Raw genomic sequence first — 22,714 nt, forward strand, 5'->3', positions numbered from 1 at the left:
AATCATGTAATATCTACATTCAACACACACACACACACAGAATATTTATTACTTTATAAAACTAAAACTATTCTACAACATAATATTAGCTGTGATTCTTCCTGTTTATAAATGTATCAATGACTTTTTTTTAATGAAAGGAGGAAGGAAGTAAAGAAGGAGCAATGACTTTCATGAAAGGAAAAAGGAAGGAAAGAAGGAACAAAGGAAGGAAGGAAACAGAAAGGTGACAGGAAAATAATACTTAGGCTTCAACTGTTTGAATCAAGTGTGAGGAAGGAATTTTGCACACTATTGCAAAATGCTCTGACAAAATTTATGTTAATCTGTGTATAATATCAGTGTCTGTTCTTCATTCACCACTGTGAGGAGACTTAAATTGAGTCCACAGCTGGGGTCAGTTTATCCATTTAACAATAAAATTATTTCAATCATGTTAACACAATTTATGTGTATGTTCAATCAGCTGGTTGTAAATTAAGTGTATTCATATCAAGAGTTATGCTTAAAGAATCATCACTCAGACTGTAGTATGTTAAACTTTAATAAATAAGGCTCTGGTACATCATGTTTTTCAGGTTATATCTAATAAGATATGTTTATAGAAGCCTCTGAAATGACATAATTTTTGTAGCCAAAGATCTATAGTTTAATAATAAAAATACCCAGGCTACAATATGGGGCTTGATTCTCGGACTTGAGTTTCTAGGTACTGTTGGCTGAAAGACATCTGGTGCCCCCCCAGAGCCTATTCAGAGCCACGTGTAACTCATTCTGAAGGAAGATTTACTGAAGTTGTACCAAATGCTTGGAGTCAGATAGTATTTTGAAGAAAGCAGAGAGAAGCTACAGGTGTAAGCAATAACCTAGCACAACTGAGAATGGTTAGTTCACTTCAGCAGTGCCTTGTTACTTGGGCCTAGAGTTGTGTGGGTCTTGCAATCTGCCTGAAACAGGCATCAACAACTCTTTGTATGGCCATGTTAGGTTCAGTGCTACAGAGGGAATGGTGTTTGACAGAGCCAAACTTGACTTGGTGAGATGGTTTCCAGTGACAGTATAGAGTAGGAGAGGGTCTGGGCATCGGTTAAGTTGTGCTTAAAATGCAGGGCAAGACAGAAATTACATGTAGAAGTTTTACTCTCTGCTCTGATGATCCACAAACTTGCCCTCAGCAAGTCAAGAACCCAAGGAGCCTTCAAAAATATATTTAATAATGGTGATAATCTTGAGCTCCCTCTTCATACCTCACAACCTCAAATATACCATTTCAAGTGGTATCAATATGATTCTATAGGAAAAACACAGTCTGGAAATTTTCCAAATTCTCTGTGATTTTGCCTTTTGTATTTATCAATTTAATTTTGCTTTATTGTTGTAACTCTTTGGAGGAATTCACCAGATTAAGGCTTCCTGTGCTTGTGAATGAGATTTTGCTTTATTTGTTGTCCTATTTTGTTCTCTTTTTCCTGGAGAGGCACACAATTTTGCACTTTCACAATAAAACACTACGTTCCTGTTACTATTGTCACTGGATAAGAACAGTGTGAGACCCCGAGAGTTCATATTTGAAGCACAGAATCCACTAACCCATTCTCAAGTCTCAGGCATCAGTGCCTGTCTCAGAGTCACAATAGGTCATACACAGCTCACTGGATTCCACACATAATGAAGTATTAAAAGGGAAAATCAAAACTATTTGAAATATAAAAGAAGAGATGAATATCAAGGCAGATTTTAGACAGTTGGACTAAACTGTTAACTAGAAGCTGTTTCTTTTTTCCCTTCTCCACCCAACACTACATAGCCAAGAGCCCCAACTATATGTGTTCTTCAGGCATTGAGTATTATTCTTTTAATTATGGCTGTTACCTATTTATTATGGTTCACAAAGCACATACTGTGCAGTATATTTTGGGTACATATGGGGGTTATATAAATGAGTTATATAACTCATTTACTTGTAAACAATGACATTCTCTCTATCAAAATGATACTGATGCCAACATGAAGCTTTGGTACCGATGGCTAGTCATAAAGTAACTTCTTCAAATCAGTTGCTGGAAAGAATACTGAAACAGAGGGTCTATATGTGCCAAACTGGATCTTAAAGTATCCATTTTAAGTGGGTTAGAGCCATTTCCCCAATTAAATAACACTTGATTTCTAAAGGGACAGCCATTTAAATTCCATTTAATCTGCCATGCTAAAATGCATGATGTATGTTAATAATTTGTACATGAGAATGCCATATAGATATTAGTCAAATGAAATACCAACAGCCACCCATTGTTACAATCACAATTCCTAATGGAGGATACATGTATTTTACTCTATAGGACATATAAAAATGCAATGCTTTTTCACAGCCTCTAAATTCTATGACTGCAGCTAGAATGAAATGCCATTTTATACCGTATTTTGCAAATACATATAGGAATAGTGTAGCTATAATAAGTCAACTGTACTAGGTTGGCAAAATGGTAATAGATCAGACCATTGCCTCAGACTATACCTTCAAAGATACATTTAGATTATATTCTATGAAAAATGTAGTTTACATCCTGTTTGTGATATTTAATAGATCTCTGGCATATTTTTCATTGTGACATTTGTGACAATGTAAATAACTACTCTTCTCCAAGTAAAATCAAATAAACTAAGAAAGAGCTTGTTATTTTTCTGAAAAATTGAATGTATATACAATTCTTATCCCAAACCCTATAACCAAGTACTAGATAATGAAGTGGATTGTCAAGGATGCTTTTAAAATATGCTTCCCACAGGTATTTTTAAGTATGGAGAGAATAACCGTATGTTTAGAATAGTTGCTTAGACAAATCTTTACAAAAAGTAGAGAATTAGATTGGATGATTCCTGGAAGTCTCTTTCAGCCTTATGGTTACAAAACAACGTTGTTTATGATTAAAACACTTATGATTTACTATATCACAATAAGCTTTAAGTTACTGTGCAGAATAAGCATAAATGACTTCAGTGAGTTTGGTTCTCTCCCCATGCTCCTGTGCATGAAAGAAATTCTTTTGGGAGTAATTATTCCCATGAAAGAACCTTGTCCTCAGCCTCCACAGCCTCCTATAAACACCCTGGCCTTCTTGCCCACATGTGGGACAGGCAAGGATTCATGTCTAGGTCCTGTTTCCACATGCAAAGTGTTGCATTAGTGTCCTCTTAAGCCCCAGAGAGAGAACAGGGTTCAACAATTATAAAAATGATCACCATTATAACAAATAATCTGCATATCTAAAAATATTTTCTAGCTGTATACTTAGAGAACTTAAAAACCCTAATTAATCCTCACAGACTACAATGGACACTAGTTAATCTGTTCCTTAACTGAGTTATTGCATAACCAAATTCTAATGCAGCCAAAATCCCTAACCAGAAAAGTATATTGTATTCAGTAGAAATAAGCTACCAGTATACCTATCGGAGTAAGAAAATGGCCACCATAAGATTTCAAGGAAACAAATGTTTCCAACTCATTAACCTCAAGAGAAACTTAGATTCTGTGTCTGATCCAAAATAAGAAACTCTGGACACACTGTGCTCCTAATTTCAGGGTGAGTCTGTAATAATATTTTCATGCACTGTTAATTAATGGGAACAGGTTTTCATCTAGCAGAACAAGCAATGGAAGCCTATCTGTAACTTTGGTGATTACTAGGTCTGAAGTTTAGACATATTTCAGTGTTAATGAAGGTGATTCACTGAATTTAAAAACCACATCAAATAAACTGCAGAAGAAAATTTAAAAAAATCTCAAATCCATAAAGTACAGTTTTTTTTCCTTGTTTTTATTATGAAAGAATAAACAACCTTCTTGGCAAAATATCCTACACCTCTTTCTCACTAATGCCAGTATCTAGTGATTTGCTCCCATGAGGGGCAGTTAGTCCTTAGGAAGCATCCGTTGAAGAAGGTGACAGGGGCAGGAGAGTGGACTTACATGTCATTTAGTAGGATGCTGTTTATTAGAATTTAGCACATTGTAAAAACTACCTATATTTAGAAGTGCTAAATTGAAAGGGTCCAATGTAGCAAATCATTTTATTTTCACTGATATTTCTCAGAAGGTAGCAAAAAGACCTTTCTTTAATCTTGGTTACAGATACATGCATTTGCTATTAGGAAATGCCATTTCCTCTGGATTCTATGCTACATTAATCAAATCTAAAAGCTATATTTACTAAGCAGATATACTGTGCTTTCTCAGCATCTGAAATCCTAGGTTATGTGTATTTTCAATCTAAGCACTTATCTCTCTAAATAAGTGAAACTATATTCAATTAATATGTTGGAATTACATAATATACCAACTATACAGTAGCAGATTGTGAAAATCTAATAATGCTGTGTGAAATTATCTAGAAGAGATATGTATAAAAATAGGTAATATCCCTAAAATATTTTGCCAAGTTACAGTTTTTCCTGCTGGGAAATTTACCACACTGCCATGATATATGTATGAAATGTCTGTTCAGAAAAACAAAATTAGAAAATATTCCTTTCATACCCACTCACTAAATGTAGGAATATATAATCAAAACTGGCTCTCAAAAGTGATACAAATATAGAGAGAAAAATACCTGTATGTGTGACAAAAAAGAACACATGGAATCTATTTATTGGTTAGTTTTGAAAGGGCCCTCACACTTGTAATTAATTAAAATACATATAGATATGATGAAAAACACTCATAAGAATGGATACATCTTATTTCCCCTTTGCCCTCTAGTTTTTTATTGACAGTCATCACCCTCCTTTTTCTAGGATTATTGCCTGACATAACAGAAATTCCACTGCTTGTTCTCCACAGAGCAGTGAAGGATAAACAATCTTTCCATTCTCCTGTCATGACCCATGTTCTGGGCTTGTGCTTTTTGGAGGAGTCTTTGATCTGTAGCAGGTCTCAGAGGCTTGTCTCCCGGAGGAACATTGTGCCAATGTTGTAGGAAACCTTTTTTATTCTCGATGAAGAAAGAGAAGGCTTTGGCTGCTTCGGACCAGTTCTTACCTCCAGGAAATAGCAGATCCCAGAGATTTCCTTTGGAAAGTTGTCTGGAAGCTCTTCACGGGACCGAGGAATGAATGTGAAACTTTCTTCTCGTTTCAATAATCTAAGAAAAAAATATATAATGTGAATCATATGGGCAGGGGAGATGAGAAAAAATTGACACAAATTTTAAAGACTCAGGAAGCCTATCAATGACTGAACTCATATTAAATGCCTTCATCCTTCGTAGAGATGTGACCTTCATTCCATTCCAAATACTAGGAAATATTATTTCTCAAGAGAAAATACCTTCACACTATAATAATAATTTTTAAGAAGCAAAGTTGTTCTTGGTGCTACTGGAAAATATTTATTCAAAGTTGATTTTTTTTTTCCTAAACAAAAGGCTAAAGAAACTGCATAATGCAAGTTTTTATTCAAACATGCAGGATTTACTCTTTCTGTTTTAAAAATCTGCCTAATTCTGGAACACTCCTTTAAAGTTTTGTAGACTCTCAATAAGATTTAAATCCTATGTGTCATACACATAAATCAAGTTTTTAGCTTTGTAGAACAAAACTCATAATTCCATGTTTCTCTGATATCTGGTTACTGATTTCTAGCAATACATATTTTCTAAAGTCACTAGCATTTATTTGTCAAACAGCTTGACTCTTCCCATCCAGTCTTAGTTAAAGACAATTTTCTAGTACACTAATACTGGAGATTTATTCTTGTCCACTTCCATGAAATGTTCAGTTTGATAGCCGTATCTAAAAAAGTGGTCCAGCAATTCAATTTAATTCAACAACTTTTATGGGCTGCTTCTTATTGCCCTAGAAAAATCTCCTAGATTCTGTTGTGAATATAATAATTAGAACACAACAAGCTAAGAAGCTTAAAGTTTGTCAAAAGAGATAGGCACAGAGAATAAAAGAAACAGAAAATAAAAACTGAATAAGCAAACAAAAGCCGCAGTAATATAAAAGTAATATAAAACAATAGGCTAGATGCCATAAGAAAGGTGAATCCAAAAAGGTGTTGAAGTCCAGAGAGGGAAAAAGTTTACAGTGGGATGACCACTAAACCTTCATGGATGAAATGGTACTTAAAGATGGGCAGAATTTCAACAAGTGAATGTGGAGAACAACATAATCAAAGGTTTAGATACAAGAAAATTATGATCAGGATCAACATGTTTCCAACTATTGGGATACCATTATAGACTGAGGTAAGAGTGAGAGTTAAGGCTGAAGCAGTAGGTTAAGACAAATTTTGAAGTCCAAAATTAAAAGTTTAGACTTTATTTGGAAGGCATAGTGGAGCCAAATCTATCACTTTTTCCCTAAAAACAACTCATTTTCCTAAGACAGGTAAATGTTAATAACAGGTCCAAGTTATTCAGGATAAGAGATGGGTTGGGGGTGAAAGGAACCATTATGACAGAGAAAAGGCAAAGTCAAAAAGTCAGTGAGTGCAAGGAGAATAAACAATGTTTGAAAAATGTAAGATCATTATACACACAATGATAATCATCTTTACACTAAAGAGAAAAAAAGAATCATTCCTTGTCAAAAGTTCTTAATGGATAAAAATATTATCTGAAAATAGCAGTTGGTAGTACTAAGAATTCTTATAATGTGAGCAATCTATATTTACCCTTATGAATGACTGTTGTAATATTTTGCCTTGTAAAAGATTTTTTAAAGATTTTATTCTTACTTGTTCAGTTTATTTAATTTAATTTAATTTTTATTTTGTATTGGGGTATAGTTGATTTACAATGTTATGTTAGTTCAGTTGTACATATACATATATCCATTCATTTTTCAGATTCTTTTCCCCATACTGGTTATTATAGAATATTGAGTAGTTCATCGTGCTATACAGTAGGTCCTCACTGATTATCTATTTTATATATAGTAGTGTATATATGTTAATCTCAAACTCCTAATTTATCCCCTTGCCCCATCCTTCTCCTTTGGTAACCAGAACTTTGTTTTAGAAGTCTGTGAGTCTGTTTCTGTTTTGTAGATAAGTTCATTTGCATCATCTTTTTAGAGTTCACATATAAGTGATATCATATGATGTTTCTTTATCTATATGACTGACTTCACTTTGTATGATAATCTCTAGGTACATCCATGTTGCTGCAAATGGCATTATTTCATTCTTTTTTATGGCTATTCCATTTTATATATGTACCACGTCTTCTTTATCCATTCCTCTGTTGATGGACATTAGGTTGCTTCCATATCTTGACTATTGTAAACGGTGCTTCAATGAACATTGGGGTGCATGTATCTTTTTTTTTTTTTGTGGTACGCGGGCCTTTCACTGTTGTGGCCTCTCCCGTTGCGGAGCACAGGCTCCGGACGCACAGGCTCAGCGGCCATGGCTCATGGGCCCAGCCACTCCGTGGCATGTGGGATTCTCCCGGACCGGGGCACGAACCCATGTCCCCGCATTGGCAGGCGGACTCTCAACAACTGCGCCACCAGGGAAGCCCGCATGTATCTTTTTGAACTAAGGTTTTCTCCAGATATATGCCCAGGAGTGGGATTGCTGGATTATATGGTAGTTCTATTTTTAGTGGTTTAAGGAACCTCCATACTGTTCTCCACAGTGGTTGTACCAATTTACATTCCCACCAACAGTGACTGAGTGTTCTGTTTTCTCCATATTCTTGCAAGCACTTGTTATTTGTTGACATTTGGATAATAGCAATTATGACAGGTTTGAGGTGATATCTCATTGTGATTTTTCCTTTTTAAAAACTTCCAATTGACCATTCCTTTAAAAATATTACACAGTGATTATATTAACTTGGGATATAGGTAAATGAATCTCATTCTAACATTTCAAAATTCTTTCAATTAACTTATCTCATTTATCCACATAATGTAACCCCATGCAAAGTCTAAACATGCTCTTCTCTGACAAATTTATGGAGGGTAAAAGTGAGTCCAGAGTACGATAGAGTGCTTTGCTAATGGGAGCAGTAAGACAGTGTTGGCACTGAAAGTAGAGTCCAGACCTATTATCTCCTAGTCAAGCTTAGCACTACAATAAATAATAAAGCTACACTCAGATAGTTTTTTTTTTCTTCCAGTGTTATTGAGATATAATTGACATACAGCACTGTATAAGTTTAAGGTGAACAGTATAGTGGTTGGACTTACACCATGAAATAATTACCACAATAAGTTTAGTGAACATCTCATATAAATACAAAATTAAAGAAACAGAAAAATTTTTTTTCCTTGTGATGAGAACTCTTGGGTTTACTCTCTTAACAACTTTCATATATAACATACAGCAGTGCTAATTACATTTTTCATGTTGTACATTACACCCCCAGGACTTATTTACCATATAACTGTTAGTTTGTACCTTTTGACTACATCCATCTAATTCCTGCTTCCCCCACCCCCCTCTGGTAACCACAAATCTGATCTCTTTTAATGTGTTTGTTCGCTTTTGAGGTATAGTTGACCTACAACACTATGTTAGTTTCTGTCATACCCAGTAGTGATTTGATATTGTTAGACATTTCAAAATAATCACCATGATAAGCCTAGTTACCATATGTCATCATACAAAGATATTACATAATTATTGACAATATTGCCCACACTGCACATTTCATAACCATAACTCATTTATTCTGTAACTAGAAGTTTGTGCATCTTAATCTCCTTCAAGTATTTCTCCTCCCCCCAACGACCTCCTCTCTGGCAACCACCTGTTTGTTCACAGTATACATAATGCTGGTTTTGTTTTGTTATATTCAGTCATTTGTTTTGCTTTTTAGCTTCCACATAAAAGTGAAATCATACAGTATTTGTCTTTCTCTCTCTGACATTTTATATAACATGATACCTTCTAGGTCCATCCATGTTGTCCCAAATGGAAGATTTCATTCTTTTTATGGCTGAGTAATATTCCATTGTATACATATGCTATATCTTCTTTATCCATTCATTTATTGATGGGCACTGAGGTTGCTTCCATATTTTGGCTATTGTAGTAAAACTGCAGTGAACATAGAGGTGCATGAATCTTTTCTTATTAGTGTTTCTGTTTTCTTCAGATAAACATCCAGGAGTGGAATTTCTGGGTCATTTGATAGTTCTATTTTTAATTTTTTGAGGAATTTCCATACTGTTTTCCATAATGGCTGCACCAATTTACATTCCCTCCAACAGTGATTTAGGGTTCCATTTTCTCCACATTCTTGGAAGCACTTGTTATTTGTTGATATTTAGATAATAGCCATTCTGACAGGTGTGAGGTGATATCTCATTGTGATTTTTATTTGCATTTCCCTGATGATTAACATCTTTTCCTTTGCCTGGTGCCCATATGTATGTCTTCTTTAAAAATGTCTACCTAGGTCCTCTCCCAGACTTTAAATTGTTTTTTTGTTTTGTTGATGTTGAGTTGTAAGTGTTCTTTGTATATTTTGGATATTAACTCCTTTTTGGATAAGTGGTTTGCAAATATCTTCTCCCATTCAGTAGAGAGCTTTTTTATTTTGTTGATAGTTTCCTTTGTTGTGCAAAACTTTTTAGTTTGATATAGTCTCATTTGTTTATTTTTCTTTTGTTTCCCTTGCCTAAGGAGACATGTCCAAAAATATATTGCTAAAACCAATGACAAAAAGAATATTAGCTAAGTCTTCTTCTAAAAGTTTTATAATTTCAGGTCTTATATTTAAGTCTTTAATCCATTTTGATTTTACTTTTCATATGGTGTGAAAAATTAGTCCAATTTGATTCTTCTGTCCAGTTTACCCAACACCATTTATCTTTTCCACATTGTATTTTCATTCTTCTTTTTTATAGATTAATTGACCATATGACTGTGGGCTTAATTCTGGGCTCTGTATTCTGTTCCATTGACCTTTGTGTCTGTTTTCTGCCAGTACCATACTGTTTTGAATTACTGTAGCTTTGTAGTATGGTTTAAAATCAGAGGGCATGATACCTCCAGCTTTGTTCTTTTTTCTCAAAGTTATTTTGGCTATTCTGGGTCTTTTGTATTTCCATACAAATTTTAGAATTATTTGTTCTAGTTCTGTGAAAAATGCCATTGGTATTTTGATAGAAATTATACTGAATCTGCAGACTGACTATCATTGTCATTTAACAATATCAGTTCTTCCAACCCATAAGCACTATATATCTTTCCATTTGTGTCATCTTCAATTTATATTCTCAATGTCTTACAGTTTTCTGAGTATGTGTCTTTTTCCTCCTTAGTTAGATTTATTCTTAAGTATTTTATTCTTTTTGATACAACTGTAAATGGGATTGTTTTTATTAATTTCTCTTTCTGACAGTTTATTTTTAGTGTATAGAAATGCAACTGATTTCTGTATATTAATTTTGTGTCTTGCAACATTAACAAATTAATTGATAAGTTCTAGTAGTTTTCTTTTGTGGCATATTTAGGATTTTCTATGTATAGTATCATGTCATTTGCAAAGAGTGACAATTTTTCTTCTATTTTTCCAGCTTGGATTCTTTAAAAAAATTTTTTTTGTGTGTGTCTGATTTCTGTGGCTAGGACTTCCAATACGGTACTGTATAAAACTGGTGAGAGTGGGCATACTTGTCTTGTTCAGGAAGAAATGCTTTCAGCTTTTCATTATTGAATATGATGTTGGCTTGGATTTGTCATATAAGACCTTTATTATTTTGAGGTATGCCCCTTCTATACCTACTTTGTTCAGAACTTTTATCACAAATCTATGTTGAATTTTGTCAAAAGCTTTTTCTGCATCTACTGAAAAGATCATATAATTTTTATTCTTCAGTTTGTTAATGTGGTTTATGACATAGTTTGATTTGCAAATATTGAACCATTCCTGATTCCCTGAGATATATCCCACTCGATCATGGTACATGATCCTTTTAAGGTATTGTTGACTTCAGTTTGCTAATATTTTGTTGAGGATTTTTACATCCATGTTCATCACTGATACTGGCCTATAATTTTCTCTTTTTTGTGATGTCTTAGTTTGGTTTTGGTAACAGGGTGATGCTGGCCTCATAGAATGAATTCAGAAGTGTTCCTTGCTCTTCAACTTTTTGGTAATAGTTTGAGAAGATTAGGTGTTGATGCTTTTTAAAATATTTGGTAGAATTCAACTCTGAGTCCATCTGGTTCTGCACTTTTATTTGTTGGGAGTTTTAAAATTACTGATTCAACTTCATTACTGGTAATTGTTCTGTTCATATTTCCTATTTCTTCTTGGTTCAGTCTTGGAAAATTAAACATTTCTAGGAATTTGTCCATTTTTTTCTAGGTTGTTCATTTAATTGATGTATAATTGTTTGCAGTAATATCTTATGATCCTATGTAATTCTGTGGTGTTGGTTGTAACTTACTCTTTTACATTTCAGATTTCATTGATTTGGGCTATCTTTTTTAGTTTGGCTAAATGTTTATCAATGTTGTTTATCTTATCAAAAGTTCATATCTCATTTTAACTGATCTATTGTTTTTTTATTAATTCTCTATTTCCTTTATTTCTGCTCTGATCCATATTATTTCCTTCCTTCTACTAATTTTGGGTTTTATTTGTACTTCTTTTTCTAGTTCCTTCAGGTGTGAGATTAGATTATTTATTTGAGATATTTCTTGTTCCCTGTGGTAGGCTTGTATTGCTATAAAATTCTCTTTAAGAACTGTTTTTTGCCCCATCCCATAGATTTTGAACTGTTATGTTTCCATTTTCATTTGTCTCGAGGTATTTTTTGATTTTCTTATTGATATCTTGAGTGACCCATCAGTTGTTTAGTAGCATATTGCTTACCTTCCACATGTTTGTGATCTTTGCAGTTTTTATTCTTATAGTTGACTTCCCTTCTTCTACCAAATCAAAAAACATGCTTGATCTGATTTCATTTTCCTTAAATTTACTGAGACTTGTTTTGTGGCCTAGCCTGTGATCTATCCTGGAGAATGTTCCATGTGCACTTGAAAAGAATATGTATTATGCTGCTTTTGGATAAAATGTTCAATATACATCCATTAAGCCTATTAAGCATAATGTGTCATTTAAGGTCAGTGCTTCCTTATTGATTTTCTGTCTGGATAATCAGCCCATTGATGTAAGTGAGGTGTTGAAGCCCCCTATTATTGTGTTCCTATCAATTTCTCCCTATACGTGTGTTAATATTTGCTTTGTGTATATTTAAATGCTCTTATGTTGGGTATATATATTTATAATCGTTGGATCTTCTTCTTGATCGTTAAGTAATATATTAATTTGTCTCTTGTTAAAGTCTGTTTTAAAGTCATTTTGTCTGATATAAGCATTGCTACCCTGACTTTTTTTTTCATTTAAATTTGCATGGAATATCTTTTCCCGCCCCCTCTCTTTCGGGCTGTGTGTATCTTCAGATGTGAAGTGAGTATCCTGAAGGCAACATATATGTATCCATTCAGCCACTGTATGTCTTTTCTTTGGAGTACATAGTCCATTTACATTTGTAGTAATTATTGATAGGTTTGTACTTATTACCATTTCATTAATTGGTTTGGGGTAGTTTTTGTAGTTCTTTTTTGTTACATTTTTCTTCTTTGCTTTCTTCCCTTGTGATTTGATGATTATCTTTAATGTTTGGATTCCTTTCTCTTTTTTGTGTTTATGTATCTATATAGATTTTTGGTTTGTGATTACCATGAGGTTTATATATAGCAAAATATACATACATGATTATATTACATTATTGATCTCTAAGTTCAAACACATCTTAATAACCCTGAATTTTTCTCCCCCACATTCACTGTTTCAAACATATTTTACATCAGTTTGTTTTGTGTATCCTTTAACTACTTATTATTATGCATACAGTTTGATTTTACTACTTTTATATTTTAACCTTCTTGTTTTATACATAGTTGATTTACTACCTTTATGGTATATTTGCCTTTTCCAATGAGATTTTTCTCTTTGTAATTTTTGTGTTTCTAGTTTTGACCTCTTCTTTTCTGCTTAGAGAATGCCCTTTAACATTTCTTGTAAAACTCGTTTTTGATGTTGAACTTTTTTAGCTTTTTATTGTCTGTAAAACTGTTGATTTCTCCATCAAATCTGAAAAGAGCTTGCCAGGTAGAGTATTCTTGGTTGCAGTCTTTTTCCTTTCATCACTTTAAATATATCATGCCGGTCCTTTCTGGCCTGCAGAGTCAGCTGATAGTCTTATGGGAATTCCCTTGTACATAACACATTGCTTTTCCCTTGCTGCTTTAATGTTCTTTATATTTAATTTTTGCCATTTTAATTACAGTGTGTCTTGGTCTGGTCCTCTTTGTGTTGGTCTTGTTTTGTGACTTTCTGTGTTTCTTGAACCTGGATGTCTGTTGACTTTCCTAGGTTAGGGAAGTTTTCAGTTATTAGTTCTTCATATGTATTCTCTGCCTGTTTCTCTCTCTCTTCTTCTACTTGGACCCCTATAATGTTAATAATATGCTTGATGTTGTCACTGAGGTCTCTTAAGCTTGCTTCTTTTTAAAAAATTCTTTTTCTGTTCATCATGAGTGATTTCCACTACTCTGTCTTCCAGTCCACTGACTCATTTGTCTGTATCATCTAATCTACTCTTGATTTCTTCTTGTGTATTTGTATTTCAGTTATTGTATTCTTCAGGTCTGTTTTATTCTTCTTCACATTTCCTAACTCTTTGTTGAAAACTTCTAACTTCTTAGTTTTTTCATTCATTTTTCTCCCCTGTTCTTTGAACATCTTTATGATCATTACCTTGAACTATTTTTCAGGTAGATTCCTTATCTTGTACTTCATTTAGTTCTTCTGGGTTTTTATATTTCTCTTTCCTCTGGAACATATTCCTCTTTTGCCTCATTTTGCCTAATTCTCTGTTTTTATTTTTATGTATTTGGTAGATTGGTTATATTTCTCAATCTTGGAGAAGTGGTCTTATGTAGGAGATGACATATGGGGCCCAGCAGCACACTCCCCTTTGGTTACCAGAACTATATGCTCTAGGGGTGCTCTGTATGTGGGCTACATGGGCCCTTCTGCTGTGGTGGGCTGACTACTGTGGGTGTACTGGTAGGCATGGCTGGCCCCAGGTCCAGTTGGTTGTCAGACTCTGACTAGGGTAAAGGCTGTAGGCTACTGGTAGATAGGGCTGGGTCCTGGCATGACTGGCTGCACCAACTGGGAACTTCCATTCCTAGTGCTGGTCTGCTGGTGGCAGGGCTGGGTTATGAACCAGCTGGATACAGAAACCTGGGTATTCCTGGGGCTAGTGCCAGCCCACTGGTGGGTGAGACCATGTCTTGTGGTGGCTGGCTGGAGGGTTAAAGACCCCATAGCTAGTGTCAACCTGCTGCTGGGAGGGACCAGATCCTAGGGTAGTTGGCTGAGGCACCAAAGTGTCCAGAAACTAATGTTGACCCACTGGTGGGCAGGACAGAGTTCAGCAGATCTTGAGTCTGGTGCTGGTGCCAACCAGCTTGTGGGTGGGTCAGGTTGAAACAGGCGGTTATAAGTCTTCAGTGGTCCTGGGCTTGCCTCTGCCTGTTGTTAGGTGGGCCAGAGCCCAGGGTGACCTGGGGCTGGTGTCATCCTACTGTTGGGTGGAACCATGTCCCGGGGCAGCTGGAGCTCAGAGGTTCTTATAGCAGCCGGCCTGCTGGTGAGTGAGATTTTATCCCCACACAGGTAGCTGCTTGGCCTTTGGCTTCCCAGAACTGGTGCTGACTGGCTGAGTCCCAGTGGTTAAAAGCTAGAGGGAAGATTCCAAAATGGTACTTGTCAGAACCACCAGTGTCCTTGTAGTAGATAGAGTCCCAGGTGTCTACTACTTCTCTTGGAAACTCTCCAAGAACAGCAAATGGGTCCTTTCAAATCACTGCTTCTGCCCTGGGTCCCAGAGCATGTGATTTTGCATGAACCCTTTAAATGTGGTGTCTCTATTTCTACAGCCCTCTGTCTCTCCCAAAATTAGCCCCATTGCCCTTTAAAGCCAAACATTCTGGGGGTTTGCCTTCCAAGTGTAGGACCCCTGGACTGAGAAGCCCATATGGGATTTGGGAGCCCAATGTTGGGCTTGGATCCCTTGAGCCTTGGGGAGAAACTCTGCAGTTGTAAATATCCTCCCTTTTCTGGGTCACCTACCTAGGGGTGTAACTTTTCTTGACTACAGTCTTGACTACAGTGCATCTCTGTCCCTTCTATCCTATCATTGTTGTTCATTTTTCATAGCTTTAACTGTATAAAATACTCTCTGTTAGGCTTCAGGTTGTTCTCATCAATAGTTGCTCTGTAAATAGTTGTAATTTTGGTGTGCCCATAGAATGAGGTGAGCTCAGGGTCTTCTTACTCTACCATCTTGGCCACTTCTCTTTAAGATAGCTTTACATCACAAAATAACTAAACTGAGATGTAGGTAAGCCTTAATGATAATCAGAATGGAAGTCATTTTAGTGCTGTTTGCTTTCTTTTTGTTTTTATAGATGTTGATTGTCTTTACATATAATATACAATAAGTTACTTCAGAAGAAAAAAAATGTAAAATTCCCTAAACAATAGTTTAATTTAGCATTGAATTCCAGAATAATTTTTCTTAGCTCAGAACAGTCATCAATGTGCAACATGTGGGTATCAATGATGCCAATCAATAAATAGACACTTGTTGAGTGCTTGTGACATGCTGAAATAGTCCTCTGAATGGAAAAGAGTAAGTGGACATGCACAGAATATGTTAATATAAAATTTAAAGGGCACGATATACTGATGATATAAATTAAGAATAAAAGCCAGCATATGGTACAACATATGATAAAATCCAAAAGAGGAAATTCTGTAGGCTAAAGGGAGAAATGATGACTGTGGATCTTAGTACAAAATTCTAGAACCAGAGCAATGAAGTTCACTTCCACCAATTATAAAATAGAGCCATAAGCTCAATCTTTCCAACAAGTTTCCTTAAAGGCCCATTATCAACAAATAGGATTCTACATAAACTACATTTCTCTATTCCTACATGTTAAGCCTCCTAATTTTGCTATCCTTACAGTTTGTTTGCCTTACCAAGGTCTTTATATGTTGCTGTAATTGAGATTTTTATGACAATGGATAATAAAATTGAATAACTTCTATGAAAGCCCTTGTAAATGACTGAAAGAGGGTGCAGTAGTGGCTTTAGATGCCACAACTTAAATAATTCACTGGACTTTGTCTGAGAGGAAACTTTTAATAATGAATTAATTTCTTGACATTTTAAATTCATCTCATATATACTGTGCTAAAATCACAAATGCATCAACTTTTATGGAGTTTTATTCTTTTATAAGTATATGTTTGGTATTAATAAACTAAATACAGTTTTAAATTTTAATTATAAAAATGAGAACACATAAAGGTAAATTGATCAAGCTCCTATGATATCCAGTATTTAGCAAGTTTTGTATATATAAACACTGAATTGCAATATTCAGATGATTTCCAATAGGAAAATCTGAATGAGTTACTGGCGGGTCTGTGCAGGAGGTTGGGGGAAAAAATTCACACAGCACACCTGGTCATGATGAGTCATGGTGATAAATAATTGATCAAATGTGTATACAGGGATTAAGAATTTATACACTGATCACCTCAGAACTTCTGACCCTTCTGATATGCTTTATTAAGTCCAGGTCCCTGGGCTGGCTCTAAAGCTTTGCATAGCAGACCATTTCTTCAGCAACTCAGGACTGATATGGAAGCTTAAATTCTACATAAATCTAAATTAATCTCCAGCTCTAATCCTTAAGTGGTTGATATACAACTTTGGAATTTCAACATGTTTAACAAGTGTTCAGAAGCCACACAAATCCTAGTTTACCTGCCTGTCATCCTTCCTCTTCTCTACAGAGTTTTTTTCTACAAATTGATTTTCAAGATGAAAATTAACTGCTTCTACGGATCATCAGATGGCCCTCAAGTATGGCATGGACCTCCATGGAGGTCCATGAAGCTGCTCCCTCACTGTTGTGTAATGAAGCTGTTCTCTGATTCCTTCAGCTCTTGTTTGAATGCCCATTCCCCCTTGTTTTCACTAAGCATTGTGCTCTCCTGTATTCTGTCTTGGAGAAGGACCTGAAACTAAATCACACTGAGGTACAAATGACCTAAATTTAACTTCCATTTTAACACAAGATCCAGAGTTTTAAAAAAGTAATCAAGTTGTAACAGTGACATTTCAGGCATCCTATTCTAGGATTTATTGTCTTCTTCAGATCATACTTCATTGTCATATATACAGGTTGTCATATATACATATATATGACATGTATAATTGTCATATATACAGGTTGATGGTCATATATTATTCTAACCTAATGGCTTATTATTCTAAACTAATGGTTAGGTTAGAATTTGATCTTTTATTACTCTATTTCTTTTTCTCCAAATCTATATTTTGATTTGATTGCTAATTAGGGAGGCCTTTAGGGCTGTTTTCTATGTGCATTTCTCGTACTACTCCAAGACTGTAGAATTAGGAAAGATAACCTGTAATACAATTCTCAAGCCAGGCTTTACCTTCATGCAGTCTTCTGGTCAATGAGTTCAGCAGTTAGCTGGTTAACAGTTCCTAAATGCCTTCTAAGAGCTAGGTGCTGAACAAATGCATTGCTAGTTTTGATTGTATAGTTATGGGGCAGGAGAGGACTGAGATGGAAAGAAGGAACTTTAATTTTTGCTGAAAATGTCTTTTCATAAAGTGTTTTTTTTGGTTGTCATTGTTTGTTTGTTTTAGCTGAGTTGATGTCATGGGTAACTTCCTAGACAAAACAAACCTTGCTGAAATTAATAGATGTACTTCCAGTCTCTAATAGTGACCAACTAGATGTGCAGTCCTCTAACATCTGCATGTTTGAAATCATCATGCAAGATTGGAAAATCTTTTGTTTGTTTCAACAACTAGAAAGACCTGTGTAATATGCAAAGTTATGAGAGCAACAACTCAGAATGCTATCTACCAAAGTAATCACAAACTTGTCTATTCATTTCCAAGCTACTTCTCACTGAAGAATTCATTAAGACCAAGGCAAGAGACAATAATATATGAGGCATTTTGCAGAGCTGAGACCTAGAAAGCATATGAGGATAGTGACTTTTTGAAGACTGAATATCTGAAATGTCTTTATTTCATTCTCTTCTCAACTTGAGTAGTTTGATGCATCATTAAATTCTTGATTGGAAATTATTTTCTCCTCAATATTTTGCCACTAAAAAGTCAGGTGTCATTCCATTTCTTATTCCGGTGGGTATAAACTTTCTGTCAGTCTCTCTTTCTTTCTCTCTTTTATCATCATCATTATCTTTCTGTCTCTGGTTTTATAAAAATTAATGATAATGGTGCCTCAATGCATCTTTTTATTCATTAAAATGACCATTAGTGGAACCTTTTGATATACAAATTTATATCTTTCAGTTCTGAGAATTTTTTTGTTATTTTGTTGATAATTTTTTACATTTATTCTGTATTTTTCTTGTTGGATTTCTGCTTAGTTATATATTGGACTTGGTAAATTGATCCTCCCGTTTGTTTTTTTTTCTCTGTGATTTACTTGCTCATTTTTCTACTTTCTGCATGATTTCCTCTAATATTATCTTGTAATCCTCACAAGGATTTTAAAACAATTTTAAAACTTCAGATATCATATTTTTAATTTCCAAGAGCTCCTATTTGTTATATGATTGTTTTGTTTTTTTAAGTGTTTTGTTCTTAATTACAATCTTAAATCTATGACAATATTAATCATCCTTTTTGATTTTCTTCTGTTCTCTATATTGCCTCCATTTCCTCCAAATGCTTATTGACTACTTGTTGTTGGGATTTTTTTTTTTTTGGTTGTTGTTGTTTGCTTGCTTATTTTGGTCTTTCTCTTTCATATTAAAGGCATTCAAAAATGACTAATATCATTGGAAGTCCCTTTTACTTAACTGTGATGCAGTACAACCTGATTGGAAGCTTTATGTGTGGCAAGATTTTATAAAATTGTGGGTTTCTTTTGGGCATTTCATTAGGGCTCCCAAATATCAATACATTTAGCATTTTTCCCTTGGACTAATTTGTCCAAGTAACAATGTTTCAATCATGCCTGTGGCATTAAACCTGGCTTCCAGCATTCTGGAAGTTAAATGGAGGAAATGAACTGGGAATCTCACTGTTCAGTATGTAAAATGTTACTTAGTCCCCCTGTTTCACCTGCTCAAATTTAGAACCATTTTCATTCAATATCTCAAGGAAAATAAACTATTGTATACTTCTAGAGTTATTTGTCCCTCCCAAATCTATTCTTACTAAATAATAGAGTTTTAGATGAGCACATGGCTACCCAGCTAGAAGCTACATTTTTCAAATTCCTCACAACTAAGATTCTGAGTGATTATTAGGTTCCTACAATTAGAGTCACTCGTTCAAGATTTGAATATCAGAAGTGAAGTTGATTCCATTTTCTTTTGGCAACTATTAACCCTGGCTATCAGATTAGAATTTTGCAGAAGAATGCTCCAGTTTCTAGTTTCCTGAGTATCAGGAAAATGGCCCAGTAGTGGCGAATTTTTCACCCAACCTCCTAATCGTTGGAATAAACATTTAGGCAACCACTTTTCAGCTTCCTGAGATTCAAGGCTTAGTATGGCTTTGGCCATGGCTCCAGACCTAGACCATTATAACTCCAGTAGTGACATCAGAGGCTTAACTAGCCAGTTTTATATTTGCTGGTATCATTTCAAGATACCCAGTTTAGAATCTGCTATTTTTCCCCCTTTCATGGTTCTGTAAGCATATCATTCACTGTATTAAATCTTTTCCATCTTAAAATACCTGGGGTTGTTTCTACTTCTTGTAGAAGTAGAAATAATAATTTATAAATAAATAAATAAATAAATAATAATTTATAATTTTATAAATCACTGAAATTTCTCTCAGTTATGTGTTGGACTTTGTAAATTAATCCTCTAATTAGTTTCTCTCTTTTTCTGAATAGGCTGATATTTAGAGTTAGAGTGTATAAGCTTGCTTCTTATGTGTACCTTCTTCTGTAGGACTTGAGACGTCATTGATCCCCTTTGTACTAAGCCAAATACCACTAAAGTATACACTCTTCATCTTGCTCTCTTCCATTGTTAACTCCTTTTCCCTTCTTTGTATGTATATGTTGGGAGAGGATTATACTAGTTTTATATTTTTACTATCATTTTCCTACTATTTCAGAAAAGATTAATGAAAACTCAGGAGTTCAGTCTGCAATGTTAAATTAGAATTTTCTACAGTTGTTAATTACCTGAATATATTTTTGCTAAGGAATGCATTTGGGCTCTGTTATGATGGCATTAGACACTATGTCTTTGAGTGATGGAGAAGGATAACAGTTCTGAGAAAAAAAAATGAAAAAAAGATAAAAATTCTTTGTGGTTTTCTAAGTGTTTTGTAGTTCCTAATTTTTCCCATTCACCTTCTTCTTTCCATCTGAGTGGAATAAAAGAAGTTCTGCTCTGTATTTCTGCTTTATGCTTCACTGCTCCAAAATCTGATATAGTTTGAAGATAGGCCCAATAAAACTATAGTTATTGAGTCAGACAGCCTAAAATCCCTTGAAATTCAATGATTCATTCTTTGGAAATAACACTCCTGTCCAAATAAGAAAAGTAAGAATCTGGCTAACTATGAAATAAACAGAAGGAGGTCACCAAATCTGTATGCATTTTAAGGTTACAAACATTTTAAGTTGCAGATTTTGTAGCAATTTTATAGAATCATGTTCGTGGGTTTAAAAATTCAAGTTAATGGACAAGTTTTTAAAAAGGGACATTTTCCCTATATGTCCCTGAAAAGTATAAGGCAGAGAGCCAAAGAGGCTCTCTGTGACACCCTGGATCATTTCTTTTTGCAACCACCTGTGTTAAGTATTGATAGCAAAGTGTGCTTACTATAAATTCCACAGTCTGTGTGCCTGGTGCTTGCTAGGGAGTGCACATTCTGGTATGTGTTTCTTATTTGGATGGCAAAACAAATGCTTCTTAAATTCTTAATTTTAGGATACTGAATAGCTAAAGATAATTCTGCTCCATTGGTTTCTGTGGACATTGTTAATTTTCAGGTTTAACAGCCTAAAACCTCCATTTAACAGACTAAAAACTAAAGAGAGTTAAAATTAAAAACACTAAGAAGAATTACATGTCTACAGTCAAAATTTCAAAAAGAGGTGGCAAATGAGAGATTAGAAAAGATAACTGTAATCAGTTCTTATAAATTAAATAATTTCTTCACATATTTTATTCCTTTGATCAAAATTATTTTTAAAATATAAGTCCAATATCACACTAGTCTTTCTGTATAAAAGACAAAGGGTGGAGTGGAAGGAAAAAAATATGCACCTTTTAAAAATGAACAATCCTTCATTTACTTCATTATTAAAATATTAGATGCAGAAACAATTTTAAAGAATTCTGTGTTTTCCATTTGATGTATTCCTGAACCAATTATAAGTAGAATTAGCCTAGATCATTGTAAGGAGAACATAGAAAGTTGTAATGACTTCAGTCCCAAAGAAGGCAAATCAGCCTGAAGAAAATATTTAGGAGCTAGAAAACAAAAAGTGAACTTTTTTTCTCTCCTTCAAGAGTTTAACCTTCCTCCTCCTCATTCTTCCTTTTTTTTTCTTTTAAAGTGTTCACATTTTATTAACATTACATTCCCCATGTTATCACCACAGAATATAAATTCAGGTTAGACGAGAGAACTTCACAAATGCAATAAAGCATTCTGTAGTATACCAAAGTTTGTATAAAATGTCTGACCAAATCAGCTTGCTCAAAAATCATTAATCACTCCCATTAAAGATAATTTATTTAGTTTAACATTTATGATTCTTAGAAAATAAACATACTATACACACTTTAAAAAGTGTTTTCCATTTACCTTTTCATTAGCACTTAAAATACATATTTCTGGGGCTTCCCTGGTGGCGCAGTGGTTGGGAGTCCGCCTGCTGATGCAGGGGACATGGGTTCGTGTCCCGGTCTGGGAGGATCCCGCGTGCCGCAGAGCGGCTGGGCCCATGAGCCATGGCCGCTGGGCCTGCGCTTCCGGAGCCTGTGCTCCGCGATGGGAGAGACTGCAGCGGTGAGAGGCCCGCGTAATGCAAAAAAAAAAAAAAAAAAAAAAAAAAAAAAAAAAAATACATATTTCTGCTTGAAGATGGCATTCAAAAATTATTCTAAATAGCAGCAGCAAAATAAAATTGTGCAATAACAAAAGAGCAAAACTAGGATCCATAATAAGTTATTCTCATATTTACAAGTATGATCCTGAAATAAATACTACTTCTAAGCAGCTCTGTTATCAGCTTTTCATGTTTGGTTTAAACACACACAATTTGTCAGTGTGGGGAGGCTTATAATATTATATTCTATGCATTGTTCTGAAAGGGTTCTTCAAGAGACAACCAGTCCTAAAAACTAAAGGCCATAAAGCAAATAGGATTCCTACATAACATCAAAAGAATGTGATATTTTGTAACAGCTAGGAGTATTTCACGATTGGCTTGTTCTCTTCTTTAGAACTAATTTCATGAGGAGAGCTTAAGAAGGTGGACATTTTACCATTATCATGTAAAAGTGACATGTTTCTTTTGTGCTAATTTGATTCCCTTGAATGACATAGT

General features: G+C 34.7%; 1 protein-coding gene across 1 annotated transcript in view; it reads right to left on the reverse strand.

Annotated features, from left to right (window-relative positions):
* Positions 1 to 4,933: 4,933 nt before the first annotated feature.
* The window catches only part of GUCY1A2 (guanylate cyclase 1 soluble subunit alpha 2), a 428,505-nt gene continuing 410,724 nt past the window's right edge, over positions 4,934 to 22,714 (reverse strand). Inside the window, exon 8 of the mRNA XM_024115325.1 lies at positions 4,934 to 5,141. Within this exon, the coding sequence (XP_023971093.1) occupies positions 4,934 to 5,141 (208 nt within the window). The remainder of the gene's footprint in view (positions 5,142 to 22,714) is intronic.

This window comes from Physeter macrocephalus, chromosome 16 (assembly GCF_002837175.3).
Source record: "Physeter macrocephalus isolate SW-GA chromosome 16, ASM283717v5, whole genome shotgun sequence".
In the NCBI taxonomy this organism is placed as follows: domain Eukaryota; kingdom Metazoa; phylum Chordata; class Mammalia; order Artiodactyla; family Physeteridae; genus Physeter; species Physeter macrocephalus.